General features: G+C 40.1%; 1 protein-coding gene across 1 annotated transcript; it reads right to left on the bottom strand.

Moving 5' to 3' along the window:
- Nucleotides 1-11,014: 11,014 nt before the first annotated feature.
- On the bottom strand, nt 11,015-16,436 carry NR0B1 (nuclear receptor subfamily 0 group B member 1). The gene is made up of 2 exons (XM_081937388.1): nt 15,430-16,436; nt 11,015-12,889 (listed from the first exon to the last, which is right to left on the bottom strand). The coding sequence occupies exons 1-2, from the start codon at nt 16,088-16,090 to the stop codon at nt 12,645-12,647; spliced, it is 906 nt and encodes a 301-aa protein (XP_081793514.1). The 5' UTR covers nt 16,091-16,436; the 3' UTR covers nt 11,015-12,644.
- Nucleotides 16,437-22,008: the final 5,572 nt, after the last annotated feature.

Here is a 22,008-nt window from a genome sequence, read left to right as displayed (position 1 = left end):
ACCAGATCATCGGCGAATGCTCTAGTTCTGTATTCCTTTTGCCTGATAGCTATGCCATCTAAGGATTTTGAGTCCCGAATTGCGTTCAACAAGACTTCCAAGGTTAAAATAAATAACAATGGGGATAATGGGCAACCTTGTCTTGTGCCTTTTTGTATCTCGAAAGTTGTTGACAAATTTCCATTAATAATAAGTTGTGCATTTTGTTGCTGATAAATTGCTCCAATCGCCTGCCGCAATCGTGGTCCCATATCCATCTTTTCCAAAGTCTTGGTTAGAAAGTTCCAATTCACTCGATCGAAGGCCTTCTCTGCATCCAAGAAAACCAGCACTGCAGAGATCTGCTTATTCTTATCAAGATAGTCAATTAAATCTATGAGTTGCCTTACATTCTCCTTCATATGTCTGCCTTCAATAAATCCTGCTTGATCATGATGAATAATCTCTTGAATAACCGGCATCAATCTGTTGGCTAATACTTTAGCAAATATTTTATAATCTGTGTTCAGAAGAGATATCGGCCTGTAATCCTCTGGTTTCTTAGGGCCCTCTTTATCTTTAGGTATCAATGAGATAAAAGCCGCTTTCCATGAGGGAGGTATTTTACCTCCTTGTTGTATATTACAAAATAGTTGTGTAAGATATTCAATCATTTCCAGTTGTAAAGTTTTATAATACATTGCAGTCAAACCATCAGTCCCTGGAGCCTTAGCTAATTTAAGTTGATTTATAACTAAAGTGATCTCATCAGCGGTTATAAGACGTTCCAAATTTGCCTTTTGAAGCACAGAAATTTTTGCAACCCTTTTTCCTTCCAGAAAATCATTTATTAACTTGTTCTGTATATTATCCTGTACATATAGCTTAGTATAATAGTCCACAAATGATTTTTTAATCAACTCTTGTTGATATACCATCTTCCCTCGAAACTCAATTTTATCAATAATTCTGTCATTCATATTCCTTCTCAAAGTATATGCTAACCATCTACCAGGTTTATTAGCGTTGGCAAAGGTGTTATGTTTAGCAAATTGCAAATTGGTTGCTGTTTGTTCTGCTATAAGCATCTGAAATTGATCTTTCAACAGCTTTAGCGCCATCTGGAGCGCCTGGTCATTCGGGTTTATTATAAGCAGCTGTTCTTTGCGTTTTATTTCATCTTCCAATTCCATTCTCCTTTTCTGTCTAATTTGTTTGTGTTTAAAGTTCATATGTATCAGGACCCCACGCATATAAGCTTTACTTGCATCCCAAACTATTTCAATGGGAGTGCCCTTATTCATATTAAAACTGAAAAATTCCTTCATGTGTTTTTTAAGTTCATCAACATTTTTTTCATATCTAAATAAATTTTCATTTACTCTCCAAGACCTTCTTGGCCTCATCCCTAATTCAATTTGTAACCACACCGGACTATGATCGCTAAGTGACCTGGCGAAAATCTTGGATTTCTTGGCTTTAGGAAGTAGATCCGGTGTTAACAAAAAGAAATCAATCCTTGAAAAGGATTTATGTCTATCTGAATAGAAAGAAAAATCCATCTCATTTAGATGTTGCGTCCTCCAGACATCTTTTAATTTCAAATCGTCTTGTAAATCAAAAAAAGCCTTTGGTAATTTGGTAGTGAATTTCGCCTTTGTACTCTTGTCTATCTTTGGAGAAATCACTCCATTCCAATCTCCCATTATTAGAATACTCTTAAAGTTCCAGTCTAAAATTTTTAAATGGAGCATCTTATAAAAACTTTCTTGGCATTGGTTAGGAGCATATATTCCTAGCACCAAAATGGAACCGAAGTCTGTATCAAATTGAATTGCTATATATCTACCAGTGTCATCTGCCTCTATAACTTTAGTTGAAATTCTTTTATTTATATATATCACCACCCCATTTTTCTTTACCAAATCAGAGGCAGCATAAAATGTTCCCAGTTTTGAATTCACTAAGTACTTCTGGTCTGGCAGCCTAATATGAGTCTCTTGAAGGCAAACAACATCATTATTAAATTGCTTCAAATAATAAAATATTTTTCCTTTTTTGTGGGGAGTTCATTCCATTCACGTTCCAAGATAATAGCTTAAGCATCTTTAGATCTGGTCTGGAGCGCTGAAAGCATTTGCTGAAGATCTCTCTCCACAAGACCAATCTTCGGCCCTGCTCCTCCCATGGCTCCGTTTGCTTCTTAGCTTCTTCTTAGCACATTGTGTTTGAGGGTCGACGCGCTTGTGAGATTCTAACATTTGTCTAGTCGTGGATCTGGTAATACGTTGTTCGACAGGTTTAAATATCGGCATTTCAGTGAGAGACTTAGAAGGTCCTTCTTCCAAGAAGGAACACAACAGAGATCCAGAGGGGTCGACTCCACCTACAACACCCTGCCCCTCCTTCTCTTTTTGTGTCTGCATTCTTTGCTCTTCTGTCTCTTTCTCAAACATCCTCTGCTCTAAGACATCCAAATCTACTGGTGTTGGTGTAGATGTACGTGGGGGGTTGCATTTTTCTTGAGTATTCCATGATAAAAGTCTCTGGCTTTATCTATTGTATTCAGACGGTACCTCACCCCTTCGTAACTAAATATAACACCAATTGGAACATCCCATCTATACTGTATCTCCTCTTCTTCAATTCCACTACCAAAAATCCAAAATCCCTTCTAAGCTTTAGCATCGCTGGGGGTAATTCTTTAAAGACTCCGATCGTTTTTCCATCTATTTGCAAAGATGAATAATAAGAATTTTGCAGAATATCATTTCTAAGATTTCTCTCAGTAAAGTATATCACAACATCCCTTGGTAGTTGCCTTTGTGATGCAATACGTGAATTAACTCTGTAAATTTTGTCAATCCTTGCAAAAATCTCAGAAGAATCCTGGATCTTCAATAACGTGGCCAGAGCATCAGCACAAACTTTTCTTAAGTCCTCTCTAGGGTTTTCTCTGATACCCCTCAGTCTAACAGCGTACTCCATAGATCTGAATTGCATCATGATAATCTCCTTATCCATCCTCTGCATATTCCCCTCCATTTCAACAAATTTCAAATCTGTTTCCTTCGTTTTAGTTTCCAAATCCAAAGCCAGATAATCAACTTTGCTGTCCACCTTAAGAACAACTTCTGACAGACCTGTGGCTAAAGTGTGTAATTTTTTATCAAGTTGATCATGTTTTTTAATGGTATCCTGAACCATTTCTTTAACCTCCTTAATTTCTTTGCGTAAAAAAGCATTTTCTTCCCTTATAAAGTCCTTGAGATCCTGATAATTTATTGTAGCACCCGGTGAAGCTTTTTTTCCCGTTGCCATAATTAATAATTCTTACAGCCGCCTCTAGCTGTCACCATTCAATTAACTTTCATTTTCCTTAGGTATTCAGCTGTAAATTAATACTTGCAAATGTTTCTTTCTAAGTTGCTCGAAATTAAAACTTTGACATTTAAGTAGTTCAGGTTATGTAAACTGGCTTAAAGATTGTTAATAGTTAGGGTTGTTTCAGCCGTTCCGCCTTTACTGCCCCGGCTATCAGCAGGTAATTAGCTTTCGTTTTCTGTAGGTTTTCAGCTATAAATCAACGCCATTTTGAATCCTTTGTTCTAAGCCCACGCCTCTCAAACTCAGCAGTAGCGTTCTTTTTAAAGAGATTTCCTTTTTTTTTTTTCTTCCCCCAATTAAAACTTAAAATACTTGCAAAAGTCTTGCTTCCTTCTTGGGATGTTAAGATGTTAAGATGATAAGGCTGCTCCCGGCGACTGGCTCTGCTAATTAGCAGAGGTTATCAAAAAGGCAGGAGAATACAACAACTGCGAAGGGAGGCAAACCTTGTCGGGCTCCGGACTCCGGAGGGTACACGAGGGCTCAACCCAGCAGCTGAATCTCTCTCTCATAAATTCCAAGAATTTACGAGTGTCCGAGGTGTTAAAGATTGTAAAAAAACACCTCTAACTGTCTCTTGATCTGACAGGCTCAAAAAAAAGCCTGCCATCGGCACCAGGAACAACCGGAAGTCCTCAGTCATACTGCGGTTTTCTTGACAGAGCATCTGCTAACAAGTTCTTTCCTGCAGGGATGTGTTTAATTTCAAATTTGAACCTTTGGAAATATTGTGCCCAGCGAACTTGTTTGGGGGATAACCTCCGATGGGTTTGGAGAGCTTCGAGGTTTTTATGATCAGTCCAAACCTTGAACAGTATATCCCCTCCTTCCAGGAGTTGTCTCCAGGTGAGCATGATCCACCTGATCGTGAATGCTTCTTTCTCCCAAATGGCCCACCTCCTTTCAGTAGCGGTGAGTTTCTTGGAGATATAAGCGCATGGCAAGAGGTGGCCTTCTTTACTCTTTTGCAGTAGTACCACAGCTATCGCTCCACCACAGGCATCCATTTGGATTATGAATGGTTGCTCTGGGTCGGGGTGTTGCAATATGGGCTCTTGGGCAAAGAGCCGTTTTAATTTCTCAAAGGCTTTTTGACAGTCCATTGTCCACTTTAGTGGTTGGTTTGCTTTTGGCTTTGTTGGGGAAAGGCCCGTCTTCAAATAGCTCAGTCAATGGTAGGGCAATTTCAGCGAAAGTCGGAAAGAACTGCCTAAAAAAATTTGCAAATTCAAGGAAGCTTTGTAGTTGTTTGTGAGTACTTGGAGGTTTCCAATCTAACACCACTTTCACTTTTCCTGGATCCATTCCTATCCCTTCGTTGGAGATACGATAACCCCGGTAATCTAGCAAGGTCTTGTGGAACTCACACTTCGACAATTTTGCATATAGTTTGGCAGCTAGAAGTTTTTTCAGGACTTGCTGTACCAGTTTTACATGTTCTTCCAGGGTCTCAAGAGAAGATCAAGATGTCATCTAAATAAACGAGTACTCCGCGGTACAAGTGATCATGTAGCCCTTCATTTATGTAATGAATGAAGACTGTGGGTGCTCCTTGAAGTCCAAAAGGCATGACTTTGCACTGGAAGCTGCCCAGGGGAGTGTTAAAAGAGGTCTTCCACTCATCCCCTTTTCGGATTTGTATGCAGTAATACGCCTCTCTCAAGTTCAGCTTGGTGAAGATCTTGCCTTTAGCCAAGTGGTTCAACATATCCTTCATGAGGAGGAGGGGATAGGTGTTCTTTTCGCATACCACATTCAGGGCTCGCAGATCCACACAGAGACAAACTCTGCCATCTTTCTTTTCTCTGAAGAGCACTGGAGCTGCTACTTTCGACTTTGCTGGTTCGATAAGACCCCGTTTCAAATGTACTTCTTCAATTCAATCATCTCCTTGGGAGTCATAGAGGACATTTTTGGCTTTGGTAAGGTAGCCCCAGGTTTGAAGTCTATTGCGCAATCTGTGGGGCGGTGAGGTGGAAGGTAGTTTCCATTTTCCTCACTGAACACCTCCGCCAAATCCCAGTAGATCTTTGGGACTCGTTGGATCCCCAGAGGTTTGATGTCTGCTGCAGGTGCTGCAGGTTCCCGATGGTTTGGGCTGTTGGGTTCAATTGTTCCTGGGTGGCCTTTAGGCTCCACTGTTGGTAACGGCCCAAAGCCAATAATCAATTTTCTAATGCCGTCCTCCCACTTTATAATAGGTGCCCACTTGTCCAGCCATGCAAGTCCCAAGATAATTGACTCCTGCATTCTAGGGGCCACGATGAATCTGAGGAACTCACGGTGGCGGCCTATTATTAACTTTATTAACTCGGTGATCTTTGTGGCTGGAGCTTCCCCAATTAGGGTTCCATCCACTTGCTCAAACTGAATAGGATGGGTTAGGGTTGTTGTGCGTATACCTAGCTGCTCCACTATTGACATGCTGATTAAGCATCGGGTGCAGCCAGTGTCTACGATCGCCCCAACTTCCCCTTCCACTCCCGTTTCTGGCACTTGGAGTTTGGATTTTATCGTAAAGGATTGGATAGGTGCACTCACCATTGGGTCATCTTCTGCATTTTCTTCCTCCTCCTCCAAGGTGGCAGGGGCTTCTTCAATGGCAGGGCTCTCCGCCTCCGTTGACTGTTGTCCCAAACGACTCTTTTCTGGTGGTTTTCTGGGTTTTTTCTTCATTGCGCTGGCAGGTGGTTGGCGCAGTTGTAGAACAGAGGCTGGAGCCAGGCATTCTGATGCTCTGTGGTCAAGCTGACCACATCTGTAGCATTTTATGAGGCCCCCTGAGGGACGAGGGGGTGGTGGAGGCTTTTCAGCTCGCTGCCTCTGTGTTGGATGGGCCAAAGGTTTCCTGGCAGGGGTTCTGGTAACAGGCTTTCGATAGGGGTTAATCTCGTGGTCCAGTATGATTTCAGTGGTGTACCAATCTTGGTTCTGGGACCCCCCTTATGCCACAGGCTTCTTTCAGTTTGGGATCTACACATTTTTGAATGTGTAGACCAAGAGTCTTTCTGGCCAGTATCGTAGTCTTCCTGCTATTCTCTGGAACTCCCAAACTAATTCCTTCACGGGACAACCAGCCTGTCGCAATGCCTGGATCTGGTCTTCAGTGTCCACGTGTTGGGCCACATCGCTAAATCGGGCGCGCATCAGTTGGATGAACCCAGTTACATCATCTAGCTCAGGAGCCATTTCCTCATGGAGCTCCGCTATCCAATCTGCAGCCTCCCCTTCATTCATCCCCCCGGCTATTTCTTGGATCAACTCTCGATCAGATGGGTATTGTGGGCCTACTTGATCAATGTACACCCATACTCGATTCAGGAAATAAGCCAGCTTATCTGGGGTCCCGTCAAATGTTGCTCGAAACCCTAGGGGTGTGGGAGGAGGGGCTGATGGTGGTTGAACAGGGGCAGCCTGTTGGCCGGCCCCCTGGGGTGGTAAGCCCCTTTGTTGGGCCACACCCATCGGTTGGGCCAAAGTCTGTTGAGGCATTGCTGGGGGGGGGGCTGGACCCAGTGGCAGTCCCAGTCCCTGATTCTGCCCAGGGGCAGTTATCTGGAATGGCGCCATCTGCTGGGAGGGGGCAGGAGTCCATTGGTATTGAGCCCATCCATGACCCGGGAAGAAAGTCCACCCTGGGGTTACTTGATTCATGGGCTCAGAGCCACTTCTTTGCAGCTGGGGGGAGGTGAATGTGTTCCAGGCCCTTTTCTGCTGGCTGGATTGAATTCCCCAATTTGGTGGGGGGGGGGGCTGCACTCCAGGAGGGAGGGGTGCTGATGTGACTGATGTTGGCAGCAAGGGGTTGGTTTGATTCACTGGTCGCTGTGTGGAAGGAGCCAAGATTTCCACTCCACTTCGTAGCAGATTCTCCGCTAGGAAAGGAGAATGTGGGCTGTGTCAGATTCCACTTAGGTGGTCCTGAATGGGCGAGGGGGTTGATTCCACTCACGTTTAGCCATCCAAATTTGTCTGGGAGGCCCATCAGAGAATGACTGCGAGGGTGGCTGGGATCTCCATTCATCAGATCTTCTGGCCATCATCCAGTCATCTGTTGGAGTTTCCCTAGCGGCCCTCTCTCCATCTAGCAGGCATTCTTTAGAAGCCATAAATCCTGAGGTGTCATTTCGCAGGTCTAATTCCGTCTGCGAGGGAAGTCTGGGGGTTGGTTCCTTTTGCCGGGCTCCCAGCTGAAACTCCTTTTCTTTAGCTTCTGAAGCCTTGACTATCTCTTTAGAAGGCACATAGATAGTATCGACAAATACAGGCGATCCATTATCTTTGGCCTTCTCTGCTGCATTCTTTTCTTCCTCCATCTTCACTGAAATTTCGTACTGCCCAGGGTTGGGTCAGAACTGGGATTCAGTACCCCTAACAGCTTCCCAGCTTGGGATAGCTGAAAAAAATAATTTTAAAGGCAGAATTGGGCTAATGTCAGCATTCCAAATATCATGCAGAATTAGTCCACACCAGAGCTATCTCTAAAGTTTCAATTTAATAATACAGACATGTTGGCACATCTGTGGGAATCCCAATTCTGGAAGTTACCTGGGATTCCCACCCAGTTGAAAGTTCATGATCTTGTCCCCCACCCACCAATCCATCACATGGTCCAATCTTCTTCCACACTGGCATCTCCACCCCACTGGTTCCAGTCAGGTGTCAAGGTGGGGAGACAAAGAATAACCTTGAGCTTCTAGAAAGGATTTTTTTGTTTTGAAAACAACACATTCTACCCCTTGCTACCCCCTCCCCCTTAATGAAAAGGCATACTAAAGATGAAGCTAGAAAGAGAGAGTGCGGCAGGCCAAAGATTCTTAAAGGAACCGCTGCAGGCCTGACAGGTATGGTACATAATGATTTGTCATTTTCAGTTTATATCCAAGTCTTTTCCTGATTGTCCTTGTGTGTAAATACACAATAATATTTTCATTAATAACAATGTAATAGGTCCATTTTTCACTGATTCCATTGGCCATACTGACTGACGATAATAAAAATCAGAATGGATGGAGACAGATGGAAAGTACCAGTAGTAAATTGGAATAAGTTGCAGTAAACAATTCAAAAATAACCAGAAGGCAGGCTTGGCCTATTCAGTTTTTTGAAATGGGAGTTTCATCAAATAGCTACCATGCTTTGATCTGAAATACTACTATTCAGAATACCAAAGATAACAGAGCAAAAGCTTCACTGCTTTACTTATCATTGCTACTTAGCAACCAAAAGCAGTACTTTCAAGATGAAAGATGTTCAGCGTTTAAATTCCATATTTTAGATAATTCAAAGGAAAAATAAATGATATAAACTGGGCAAGAAAAGAAAAAGCAAAAAATGTGTGGGAGAAGATGCAAAAACATTAAACAGATAGGGGAGGGGAAAACATTTGGTGGAGAAGCTGTTTCAGGTAACAGCATATCTCAATTATAAATTGATATGTTAAAGGTAATTATCATATGGCAGAATACTTTTTCAAGCTTAACAATATAGCTCTGTATGATAATATTAAATAATTTTCAATTATTATGAGCTGTGGTGCAGTGGTTAGTATTATGAGCTGTGGTGCAGTGGTTAGTATTATGAGCTGTGGTGCAGTGATTAGAACAGTGGTTCTCAACCTTCCCAATGCTGCGACCCTTTAATAGAGTTCCTCATGTTGTGGTGACCCGCAACCATAACATTGGTGTCTCTGTTCCTAAGACCATCGAAAATGTTTTTTCCGATGGTCTTAGACGACCCCTGAGAAAGGGTCATTCAACCCCCAAAGGGGTCCTGACCCACAGGTTGAGAACCACTGGGTTAGAATGTAGTATTATTGTGAGCTATTTCTGCTGACTGCCAATTGCTAGCACTTTGGCAGTTCAAGTCTCACTGGCTCAAGGTTGACTCAGCCTTCCATCCTTCTGAGGTTGGTAAAACCCAGATTGTTGGGGGCAATATGCCGACTCTGTAAACCACTTAAGGGCTTTAAAGCACTGTGAAGCAATATATAAGTGCTATTACTATTATGGTACATTCACCAATAATTTGAAATTAAAGGTGAAAACTGCAACCTAAGCATGCATATTTGGAAATATTTTAGGTAATGAAATTATTTCTAGGTGGACCAGACTGTCATTGAGTTATTCCATAGCCAGTTTAAATACTTACAAAATTGGATGTTTAACTGGCATGCCTTTTAAATTTATTTGCTGGACATTTTATTGCTTTTATTTGTTATGTTTGCTGTTATTGTATTCTATAATTAAAATAGTCATTAAATTGATTTTCATTACTCTTCATAGTACATGGAATGTAAGGACATTTCTTGTAGATTTGTTATTGTTTATAAATATCATGAATATCGTTTCACTTTAAAAAGAAAAAAAATCAACAAAGTTGAACAATTTAATATACAGTGGTACCTCAGCACTCTTCCTCAATTGGTTCCAAGAGATGATGAGTACAAAAACTCCTGAGTACCAAATACATTTTTTCCATAAGGAATAACGTAGAGTCACAAGGCAGCCAACAGTGACAAGTTCTAGCTTATGCATTGAGAACCAAACAAATTATGAATACCGGGACAAAATTTTCATATTAAAATGAGTCAATGTTTCAAAACAGTTGAGTACCAAGGCACCACTGTATAGCATTCTTTTAAACTACATGAGACCAATCAGAAAACAAGTTATGTTCTCATAACTTCCCATTCACAATTCACCTTTTTGGATTTAAAAAGCAAAAATGATAAAAATTGAAATGATCACTGTGCATCTTTGCATTTGATGTTGATAGAACTGCAAGTTGTGTCTTGTGCCTAATTTTCAGGAATACGCTAAAAACTAGATATTTCTGATCCATTATCATGAACCCAGGACATTCTCTATGGTCATCCCAGTTTGGGATTGGAGTATACAATCAGTACACAAGTGGGATCGATTATCAGGCAGCAATCAAGCTGAATTTAGAGAACAAAAGCTGGTAAATTCTAAATATGTACAGTTACATTCCAACAATAGTATGATACATTATGTACACAAAAATGTTGAAACTATTTTTAAGTGAAAATAAGGGAATGTATCAGCAAAATTTAGAATTGATTGCATAGAATTATACCAAGTTATTTTTATGTATACTACACAAAGAATATTGTGAAGAATAAAAATAATAATTGTTTTCATTTTGTGGGAACCTTGTCTTCTTACAAGTATAATTTAAATTTTAATGGGGCAGGTACAATTTTTTATTCACACAGCTTACTATTCATATTTAATAGTTTTTAGTGTGAAACCCAATTATGTGGTCTAAATGTTTTAATGCTCCTCACGTAATTTGAAACCAATTTCTTAATTTACAATTTTATATTACAGCAATGCAATCCAATCTATAATTACTTATACCTTGATTCCCTCTCATGAAGTATTTTTAAGAATGCATAGAAATGATTCAGTATGGTCTAGGTAGGGGGTTAACAATTTTATGTGAGTGATATTAACAATATTGGAAAATATATTATCTAGCCTTATAAGTTTGAAAGATGTGCTTATTAAACTTTTAATAAGGCCAAGAATTAAGGATGTACAATTGCCAAATCTTAAGTGTGTCTCTAGACTTTCACAAGAATAGATCATACTTGAGCAGAACAGCGATGTTTGCTGAAGCATTCTTTATTCCCATTCATTTATTAATTTTCAAATGTAACTTAATACTAATTTCATTCTGCAAAGTAGCAAATGGAATTTGAAAGTTAAGAAAATGTGTACTAATTTTGAGCTTTAATATCTAAGGTTTTTTTTTAACCTCAGGAAAACATAGTCAGCATATGAAAGATACAAAAATAAACTAAAAGTTTTTGGAAAAAGAAAGCAAAACCTTTTTTTAATGACAAAATTAGAGATTTATATCAGGCTCCCATTCTAATCACTCTAAAGAGTGAGATAATATTTAGATTAAGATAGTGTATTACAAGAATACTTGTAATCAGATTTGCTCTGAATCCACATATTCCATTTTACTCAAGATATTAGAAAGTGAATTGTTTGTAATTACTGACAACTGTTTACAAGACTGTTTGTTTCAAATTCAAATATATCTTACTCAATTGCTTAGAACGGATGTTGTAGAATCCAAAAGTTTGTACGTGCATGCATCTTCTGCCTATTGAGAAACTCACTCCAGCACAGGGGTGAAATGCTACCAGTTCGGGCCAGTTCACTCTAACCGGTAGTAAAAAATGCTACTGGTTTGCAGTATCGGTAGTAAAAAAAAACTAAAAAAGATAAAGAAAAAAACAAGTTCCAACAATCGCACGTCACACAGCCAAAAACGGGGGGCTCTGTTTTTGCTCCCAGCAGGTTTCCCTGAGGCCTGCTAGGCCAAAAGCGGGGGGTGGGGGGTGCTGAGAAAGAAAGAAGGAAAGAAAGAGACAGACAGAAACAGAGACAGATAGAAAGAAAGAGAAAGAAAAGAAAGGGAGGGAAAAAGGAGAGGAAGGAAGGCTACAAACCTGGCACTAGACGCAGCTTCAGAGGATAATCCAGGGCTGGAAGGAACCTAGAGGTCATCTAGTCCAACCCTGCTCCAGCAGGACATTGTTAAAAGTGAGTTTATGTCTTTTGATCCTCCAGTTACATGACTACATAGTCACAAGACCCACCAAGCCACGCCCACAGAACCGGTAGTAAAAATATTTAGATTTCACCACTGTCCAGCCCTGCTCCAGCCCTTTTATGGTGTTGTTCTCTAGATTAAGAACTTCTGACATAATGAAGTACATTCAAGTAAAGCTTGTCATGAATTTGCTGAATCTAAATTAATGGGCAAACAAGGTAAGTAAAATAAATATAAGACAAATATTACACTCTCCTTGATTAAACAGATACTTTAAAAATATAAAATTGTACAGCATTTGACTGAACACTTTCTATTTTGAATATATATTATGCAGATCAGTCTAGGTTTCAATTTTGTGAATTACATAATACTTTTACCTCTTTGAAAACAAAGAAAAAAATTGCAATCCTATGCACTCTTGTCCTACAAAGAAGTCACTGAAACCTGCAAACTCCTTTCTGTGTGTGCGTAGAATTATTTTATTTTTCAAGAGAATTTAGATTGATGAAATGCTTTAAGATACTTCTAATAATTAACAAGAGTGGACTCAAAGAACATTCCATTGCTGAATACAAACATATTGCCACTTTAAAGCAATAAGTTAGTTTATTTTACAATATTTTATACTGTTTTGTTGTCGAGACTTTTCACACTGAATTGTCATGCCTCACTCACATATGATTTCATAATTTTGCACAAAGCATCTCCAACAACATGTCATCCATATTTACTGTTCCAATAATGGGCCTGAAAAAAAGTTCTGCAATAACACTGGCATTAATTGATCCAAGCATAGAAAGAGCCACATTCAGTTTGGCAAATCTGTCCTGGTCTTCTCTGTGAATCAGTCTGACGTGTTCATTTAGGGCTTGTTGTGCTTCTTGCTGCAGTCCTTGGATGTACTGCACACAGTGCAGCCCTGGCAACTCTAAAAGGAGGGAGACAAGAAGAACAGTACATAAACATTACATTATTATCTCTTTCACTTGTAATATAAACAATTTATATTGGATCATGTTGCTATTAATAAATTAGTGTTCTACATTGAACCTTCTGACTAAGGTTATATATTGAAAGATGTTAATGTGCTGATAGAATAATATAAAAACTGTTACATGGAAGGTATTTCAATCTACTCGCTTCTAAAGAGATACTAAAACTAGTATGAAAGAAATATTTCTGCAAAAATATCTCTTTACCCAAATGCACTGACATCCATGTTTAATAAAATGTTTCACTAAAGTTCCTTCTTATGGATGAAAATGGTCATTGCAACATATTTCTTTTCTTTTTTTTTAAAGAGGCATTTCAAACAACCTGTTAACTCCAATACAACCTACTGTATTTTTGGAGTATAAGGCGCACCTCAGTTTTTGGGGAGGAAAACAAGAAAAAAAAGTCTGCCTCTTCCTATCAGCATCCATCGGTATTCATCTTGCTAGTGTTCTTGCAACAAACAGCAAACAGCCTGGTCAGTTTCAGCACATTATTGGAGCCTGATTCAGCACAAGCAGCTGATTGGCAGGTCTATTGACCTCCTAGAATATCCCCAATCAACTGTTCCAGGCTGCAAGAATTGCCAGACCAACGCCGCCTCTGTGCCTCACGTTTTTGGCCTCTGTGCCTCATGTTTTCAGCCTTCTAATGCTCCATTTCGGACCTGTTCAAGGCTGCAGGGACAGCCACAGCACATTGCTGCCGATCGCCACTTCCGTGCATCGTGTTTTCTGCCTTTGCATGTTGCGTTTTTGGCCTCTGCAGAGCCCATTTTTGGCCTCTGCATGCCCCATTTTCAGGCGGTTCCAATTCCAGGGAATTGGCAATCCCTGCTGCCTGGAACCACCCAAAAACACAATGTGTGAAGGCCAAAAACGGGGCATGTGGAAGCCGAAAATATGATGCCCGGGGGCCAAAAATGTGACGCCTGGAGGTGATGATTGGCAGCAATGTGCTGTGACAATCCCCACAGCATGGAACGGGTCTAAAACAGAGCGTTCGGAGGCTGAAAATGTGAGGCACAAAGGCCAAAAACACAAGGCACGGAGGCGGCAATGGTCTGTGGCAATCCCCTCAGCATAGAACAAGTCTAAAACCCGATGCATGAAGGCTGAAAATGGCCGAAGAGTGGGGACCAGTGGGTGGGTGGGGCTACATTTGGTGTATAAGATGCACCAAACTTTTCCCCCTCTTTTAGGAGGCAAAGTGCATCTTATACTCCGAAAAATACAAAAATAAGTTAAATATATGCACTGCTGCAAAGGTATTTCTGCAGTTGCATGCAGCAAAAAGGAAGCTCCAAATTAAACTAAGATGTTTACATCCGCACCTGAGCTCAAAACTTTGCAATATTGCATGATAGGATCTCTCCCTTAATTTTGACACCTAGCACTTGCTACAGAGTATATATTACATTTATACCATTTTAGAATAGTTCTATTTTAGAAGACAGCACTGCTAGGTTCTGACTATTGAAATACATAGAAAATGATATCTAACACTTTATAAATTACACAGAAGCTTGATGCTTTTCTCTCTTGTCATTGTTCCTTAAGAGCAGCATTTTTTACATGTTTTAATAATAAATGACTGGCATCTCAATTAACTTGGATGTTTTAAGATTACAAATATTTTTTTCAGATTATTCAGTCCTATTTTTATGCTTAATGTACATATTCCATTCCACACTATGTAATTTAATAAAGTTTAAATCACATTCTTCAACAACACACATCTAAAATGTTATTAATCAAAACAAAACTTTATTTTTTTTATTAAACCCTTAAATGAGATATGCTGAAGCACCGCTAGCGCTTGTTTTGTAACATGAATTTGCGGTAAATTCATTTATCTTTGTTTTCCTCAATATAAACTCACATAGATGTTTTTATTTTTCAAAATCCAAACTTAATGTATATTGTAGTTAGCAATATACTAATTATAGTTCCCAAAGGCATGGAGTTTTGACTTACTTCGTGTTGTCTGCATGCAACGCTTGTGAAACTGATATTTGCTTCCACACCAATATTATCAGAAGACTGTTTTTCTAACATTTCAATTAACAAAATTCTAATTCTCTATCTGAGCTCTCTATCACCCGCTATGAATCCAAAAAGCATAATGAGGCATTTAACAGGCATTTAATTTAGTAAGATTTTAAAAATACAGACAGACACCAGCAATAACGCTCAATTGCTGAATTCCGACAGCTGCCTGTCCGACCTAAATCCTTAAGTCCAGTTATTGAACATTTTTTTAAAAGATGCTTTTGCAAGTATGGGCAAAGCCAGATCAGTGGAACTTCCTCCCAAGTTACAGAGGAATACTACCAGAAGGACAGGCCCTTTCCGTTAGCAGATGTTTTCCAGATGAGTTGGAGTTCCCGGTGGAAAGCCAACACATCCGGGGGTCCCTCAACTTCGAGGCCTGTCCCGAGTCGTAGCCAGTCACTACCAAAAACAGCTGGCTTACCCGGATTGAAGAGAACCGTCCCCTTGAGGTAGGCATACTCCTTGGTGCTTATGTCCAAACTCCAACATTTGGCCAAAAAGCCTTTGATGCTTTGGATCTCTGCCGCCGACGGTAGCTCGGCGTTGCCGTTGCCGCCGTTGCTACTTCCATCCCCATTCCCGCAGCTCTGGCCCAACTCCCTCTGCGTCTCGCGGAGCAACTGGAGCTGCCTCCGCCGTCGTTGCTCTTCATCGCAGCGCTTGTTGGTCAGTATCCTGTGGAGCATGCTGAGCTCCGTCGTCTCTACCGTCTCGAAATGCACTCGATCCTGGGCCAGCCCCAGCACGAGCAGAGGAGCCCAACAGCTGCGCACAAGCACCAGCTGCTCGTCCAGAGGCAGCTCCTGAAAGCAGGGCACGTTCTTGACGAAGCGCAGCGTTTTCACCAACACGGCCGAGGCCGCCTTGCACGCGACCTGCTGGTTCTTGAGGGCCACGCGCCTCTGCCTACCGCACGAGCAGCCGAGAGCCGGCACGTAGGGCCCCTGGTCCGGTTGAGGCGGGGGCTGCTGCCGGCTGGTTTCTTCTTGCTGCTGCAGCTCCTCGCTCTTCAGTATGTTGTAGAGAATGCTGCTCTGCCTCCGTGAGTCCGTGCAGCACCGATATCTGTCCATGCACGCCATATCTCCAAGGGGAGGCAGCAGCGGACTCTGAGGGAGGAAGAGCGGGGAAACGACGTCCCTTCGTCCCAGATCAAAGACGCTGCCTGGTCGTCCTCTGCGTGGCCCTTAACTTTTATTTATAGCGCGAGGGTAACCGCGCTTTGCGGCGCTGGACTTCAAAGGCGCAGACGCTTGTTACTGGCTGGGAGGAAAGGACAGGGCGGAAAACAAGAGGAAAAGCAACCCTTAAAAACTCCACCTTTTCCCCTCCCCTCTTACCGGCTATAGAGAAAGAGAGAGCCTATATTTGTCTTTGTGCTGGGTTTGCAATCTGCTGCTCGCCTTGCTTGGGAAAATATTTCCTGATTTGTGTCTCCTTCCAGCGCACCCCCCCCCCCCCAATTAAAAATAGCTTCTTGAACAAAACGAAACGGGCAGAAAATGTAAATCTTTCTACTCATCCATTCCTCTCTACCTATTCCTCAATTGGAGAACTGAAGCTTAGGAAAGCTAAGATAAAAGATGAACAAATTTCAGGGTATTGGCGCTAAACAGACCGTTCGTAGAATTAGCCAAGTGCTTTGAACTTTGTAGAAAGCCGTCGTGAATATTTTTTCTGGGTTTGCAGAAGATGGTTGTTCAGGCACAGCAATTTAATAAACTATATTTTTAAAGATATAGCGTAATTGATTTAAATGTATTTGTATCTCCTCCCCACCCCTCCATCAAGACTGGAATAAAAGCATTGTTCATTAATATATTAAACAATACACCTCATTTTATTTATATTTTAGTAATTTTAATGAATTTTTATAAAAATACTTTTGCTCAAATGCAGTTAAATCTATTTGCAGAATATTGCTTTATTATATGCTGGATTCTCTTTCAAATGATTAACTGAATTAGAACTCAAGGCTGTAACATAAATATTTAGATTGAAGTCAGTGATTTACAAGTATTTCATGATGGTGGAGCTCCTAACAACATTTTAAAAATGTAATATCTATCCAACAACTATTTTTTTGTTATTTCTCTTCCTACAAATATTGAGTATCATGTCATTTTTTCCAGTATTCATTCTGTCCATAAACCACATTATCAAGTTCAGATGTCTGTTTCTATTCATTTTCAGGATCCATGTCTTCATTCTTTCTCATTTCCTACTTTTTCATTATCATATTAGTTTGAGTAATTGGATCTGGTTGGTCCTTTATTAGGACTACCCAGGCAAGTTATTAGAGAAACAGAAACATCTTAAGTTTGTGGAGATACCACAATATCAATATATGAGATATACAGAGAGATAGATCCTTGGTTCCTCCTTGTCTGGAAATATTAACATATGCACAAACACAAACACACACACACACACACCATTTTATTTTGTTTGCCTATAACAAAAATATCCAGTTTTGACATTTTAACTATTTTAATGCAAAGATAAGTTTTATTATTTTTTGTACTTATTTATATATGTCATTCCTTCCTGTCCAATGTTTTGTAGAACAAAAGCTATAGCTAGCAAATCTATTATGAATATTACTGTGCCTTTATGGTTAACATTCTATATGTAGCCCTATATTTTCTAATATTTCATTCATTTTGTTTCTTTGGTCCTGGAGCAAGTTCTACTATTATTTGTTTATTGTTAAACTTATTTATTTATTTTTGTTACAAACACTTGTATGCTGCTTGCTTGTGCAACTCTACAGTATACATACTGTAAAAAAAAGTATGTATACTGTAGAGTTGTAGAGTACTGTAACACATCTATTGCAAATCAATTTGACATAAAAACTATCTATTGCTATAGCTGATTAAAATATTCAATAAATGTTCTAGGTGAGAGGTTCCCAAACTTTCTTAATTCACATCACCCTCATTGTCTCAGTAATTCTTCATGGCACCCCTAATGGTTCCCAAACTTGCACCATAGTGCATCACATTTACTAACAATTCCAGGTCTAGGTACAGATGTGTTACAACACTTTGTAATAGCTTTTCTTTCATTGCTACCCTATCAAATGCTAGTCTGCTGCATATTTCTTGACTGCCTGTTAATCGTATAAGGCAGCAGCTGTCCTCCACTTTGATATCTTCAATAGCTCCAATTCCAATAGATTCTGAGCAGCATACCAAAATCCATTAAAACATTTAACACATAAAACCTCATGGACAACCCAAAACTAAAGCAATCTTATAAACGACACATTTCTTTTTTAAAAAAAAACAAACTTATTTTTCCATGAAACATGAAAAAATGCACATAATTTGTGATTTTGATGAGAAAGAAAATTGGATAATGGAAAAAAGTTAAGGTCTTCTTTAGTAATAATAGAGTGCTTTTTCAATGATATTTGCTTCAAAGGAAAAGGGAAGTTTCCTTCTATTTTTTGTTGTTTGTTTTTTTTCTGCATTTTTTGCTTTGCCTTCTAAAATAAATTTAATTTGTTAATTTGTTTTAGTTTTATGTATTTTGTAAAACTTTAATAAAAATATTAAAAATAAAACAAGAGAGCCAGAAATACAATGATTAATACATCAGTACTGGGCCTGGGACCAAAACCAAGTTTTAAGAGCTTTCCATAACTCTTGGAGAGGGGTTGCAATCCTTATATCTAGGGAGATGTTCTGGAATTCCCAATTTACAAAGTACATATGACAGTTTGATAATATTGATCCAAACTAAGACATTTCTATGGTCAAGGATTGCATTTCTATAATTATTAACTTCTTTGGGGTATTATTTGATTTTTCAATTATCCAGTGAGCATCAACATCATTTTTTATTTTCAGTCTTTTGTTTAATGCCAGTTTGAATCGCCTTCGCTGTAAGGTTCTAATGATCCTAAGCATTAGTTTGCTAATATGGGTCAGTTAAACGAAAGGAGTTGAGAGTGGGGGGGGGGGTATCCATTTTTGGGCTTTGTATTTGAGCGTTCTGTTCCTGCGCAAGAACATATCCTTTAATTGGCTGTTGTCAGATTCCTATAAGGTCATGTAGGAGTTATGTAGGGGTCATATCTGGCTCATTGGGCAAAAGAGGAAATGCAAATCCTCTTTTTTGTCTGAGCTAATTTTGTTAACCTTTTTTGTTGTTGTTTATCTGAGCTCCCAGGTTTCTGAAGTTTGGACTGCTCTGGGGATGGTGAAGGGGTTTGTGTTCTGAAAGGGTGTTGGGCAATTCCTATTGTTGCTAATGGCTTTCATCCTGTGTTGGATCTTGGGTGAGGGGCTGCTTCTAATCCTATTACTCTGCTTTTGTTAGTTGTGCTGCAAGGAGTTTCAAAATATCCTGTCTTGAATGGATTACCAAATCTGCATTTCTAAAAGCTGGCCTCCTCAGTTTCTGCTTGGGGACAGGGAGGCTGGGGCTGGTTTCTGTCTTTAAGAGTATGTTTCTCCATTTCTCCTTTAGGGAAATATACCGTATTTTTCAGAGAGGAGACGCACCAAGGTTTTGAAGAGGCAAATTAAAAAAAAAGGGTTTTGCACACTGCAGACCTCCCCAAAACGGCCTGTTTTTCACGAAAATGGGCCCGTTTTGTTTCCCCCCCCCCAAAAGAGGCATGAATAGCCTTTAGGAGGTTTGTGGAGTGCTCGGGGGGGGGGGCAAAAATGAGCAGAAATTGGGCCGTTTTTCTCAAAAACCGGCCTTTTTTTGTCAAAAAACCCCAGCATGCATAGGCTTTAGGAAGCTTATAGCGTGCTCCTGGGGGCTGGGGGAGCAAAATTGCGTGAAAAACGGCCTATTTTTCTCTCATTTCTGCCCTCCTCAGCAGCACTCTGCAAAGCTCCTAAAGGCTATGCACGGTCATTTTGGTGAAGCGGACAGGGTTTTGGGAGGCAAAAAATTCTCTATTTAGTGTATAAGATGCACCCAGATTTTCAGCCTCATTTTTGAGGGAAAAAGGTCTGTCTTATACTCTGAAAAATATGGTAATATTCTACCTTTTTAATATTTCCCAAAATATTTTATTCTTCTGGATTGGGGCGTCCCACAATAGCTTACAAACTTTGTTAACACTCCTATACTTGGTGTTAAAATGTAGACTGACCTTGAACTATAGATTTGCTGGCCACTGTGTGATTCTTCATATTTGTCTGCATAGTTTGGTTAGAATCTTTCCAGATTATTTCTCCATTCCTTGGAATATTTCTAAAGAGACATTTTCATGTAGACTTCCAGCACAGTAAAGACATTCTCATCTAATGTCAACTAACTTTTTTTGTAAATAGGAAATATTTTCTAAATTATCTTGGATTTTGACACCTCTACATAATTTCAATATTCTTCCATCTTTGTTTGGTTTTCTTTAAATTAGTTATTTCTGTCTACTGGCATCCTTTAGCGTACCAATTTAAAAATGGGGAAAAAAGGTTACATATCTGTCAGTTCACTCTCAAAATTGCAACATGCCTATTGATTCATACTCTAAAGCAAACTGACAGCCAAAGTAGTTCCCATAGTAGCATCAACTGAATATGACGATATATGCGCACAATATTAAACTTTCCAGAAACCTTTCTGCCTACAGCTCTATCTGCTTTTTAAGCAGAAACTGTGAATCCGGGAATAGCCCAAAATTGCAGATTTATCACAATAGATTAGTAAATCTCTGAGTCAAAAATAATGGAATTCAAAATGATTTGGCCCACAAACTCCCCATCTGAGAATTTACCTACCGTATTTTTCGGAGTATAAGATGCTCTGTAGTATAAGATGCACCTAGCTTTTGGGGAGGAAAACAGGGGGGGGGGGGCGAATCTGCCTCTGCCTCCCAGCAATTTGCCTCCTTACAGCAAACAGCAAACAGTACAGAAAATATACACTGTTTATGGATGTTACATTTCAGATGCTGTTAAAATTGATGTGGCTTTCTGGAAGTATACATTATTCTCTGCTATTTAAAAGAAGATACAATAGCACTGGGCCTCTTCAGATCAAGCATTTATTTTAAAAAGCTTCTTCATTTTGTTAAGTTGTCTAGAACAATAATAAAGCAGTCTTTAAAAAATAAGTCTAATAATTTGAACATTCTATAGGCATTTATAGTTATTGACTTACCTCCTTGCAGCAAACAGCCTGTTTCAGTTTCAGAAGAAAAAATCTGCCTCTGCCTCCAATGTTCCCTCTAATTTTTTTTCAGTGTGAGCAGAAAAGTATAGTGTTTGAGTGGCACATTTTTATGCCTGAGCAGCACCTGAATTTTTTTCACAGGTGTCACCTAAGACAACAACAAAATCAGTATTATTTGAAACTCAAAGTTATGTTTATTCAAGGTACCCGCTTAATTAAAAGTGTTATATAGTATCACTTAACAACGCTCCTGCTTAGCAACCAAAATGTTGGGTCAGAAACTCTGACATTTGAAGCACGCAAGTCTTAAAGCTGTCAAGTTACAAGATCCTTGCATCCCTAACCCTTTAGGAAAAAAAAACCCAAGGGGTCTTCAAACTTGACAGCTTTAAGACTTGTGGACTTCAACTCCAAGAATTCCTCCTCCAGTCATGTTGGCTCAGGAACTCTGGCATTGAAGCATGCAAGTCTTAAAGCTGTCAAGTTGCAAGACCCTTGCACCCTTAACCCTTTAGGGAAAAAAAACCAGGGTCTTCAAACCTGACAGCTTGAAGACTTGTGGACTTCAACTCCCAGAATTCCTCCTGCAGTCATGTTGTGGCGACGTCATCTGCGTGGATCTGTTCCATCTTCGGTTTTTTTCACAGGGGGCAGGGCTGCTGCTGAAGATGCCGACGAGCCCTTGCCGCCACCAGAATAACAGCTGCCTCCTCTTCCTCCTCCTCCTCCTCCAACAGCACCACCACATTTGGAGTGAAGCCGCCAAAGCTCCTGCTGGCGCCCCCGCCCGTGGCAGCGGCACCGGCGCGTCTCCCTCCACTCGGAGCACCTGAGCTGGGCACCGCGTTACCCCTGCTGC

This window comes from Natrix helvetica (assembly GCF_964273705.1).
Source record: "Natrix helvetica genome assembly, chromosome: 1".
NCBI lineage: Eukaryota > Metazoa > Chordata > Lepidosauria > Squamata > Natricidae > Natrix > Natrix helvetica.
The sequence above is the reverse complement of the archived record's forward strand: the minus strand, read 5'-3'. Positions and strand labels throughout refer to the sequence as shown.

Coding starts and splice junctions, on each gene's coding strand:
- NR0B1 (XM_081937388.1), bottom strand. CDS start 16,090: ATGGCGTGCATGGACAGATATCGGTGCTGCACGGACTCACGGAGGCAG. Junction 12,890..15,429: donor GACGGTTCTCTTCAATCCGG/GTAAGCCAGCTG, acceptor CCCTCCTTTTAG/AGTTGCCAGGGCTGCACTGT.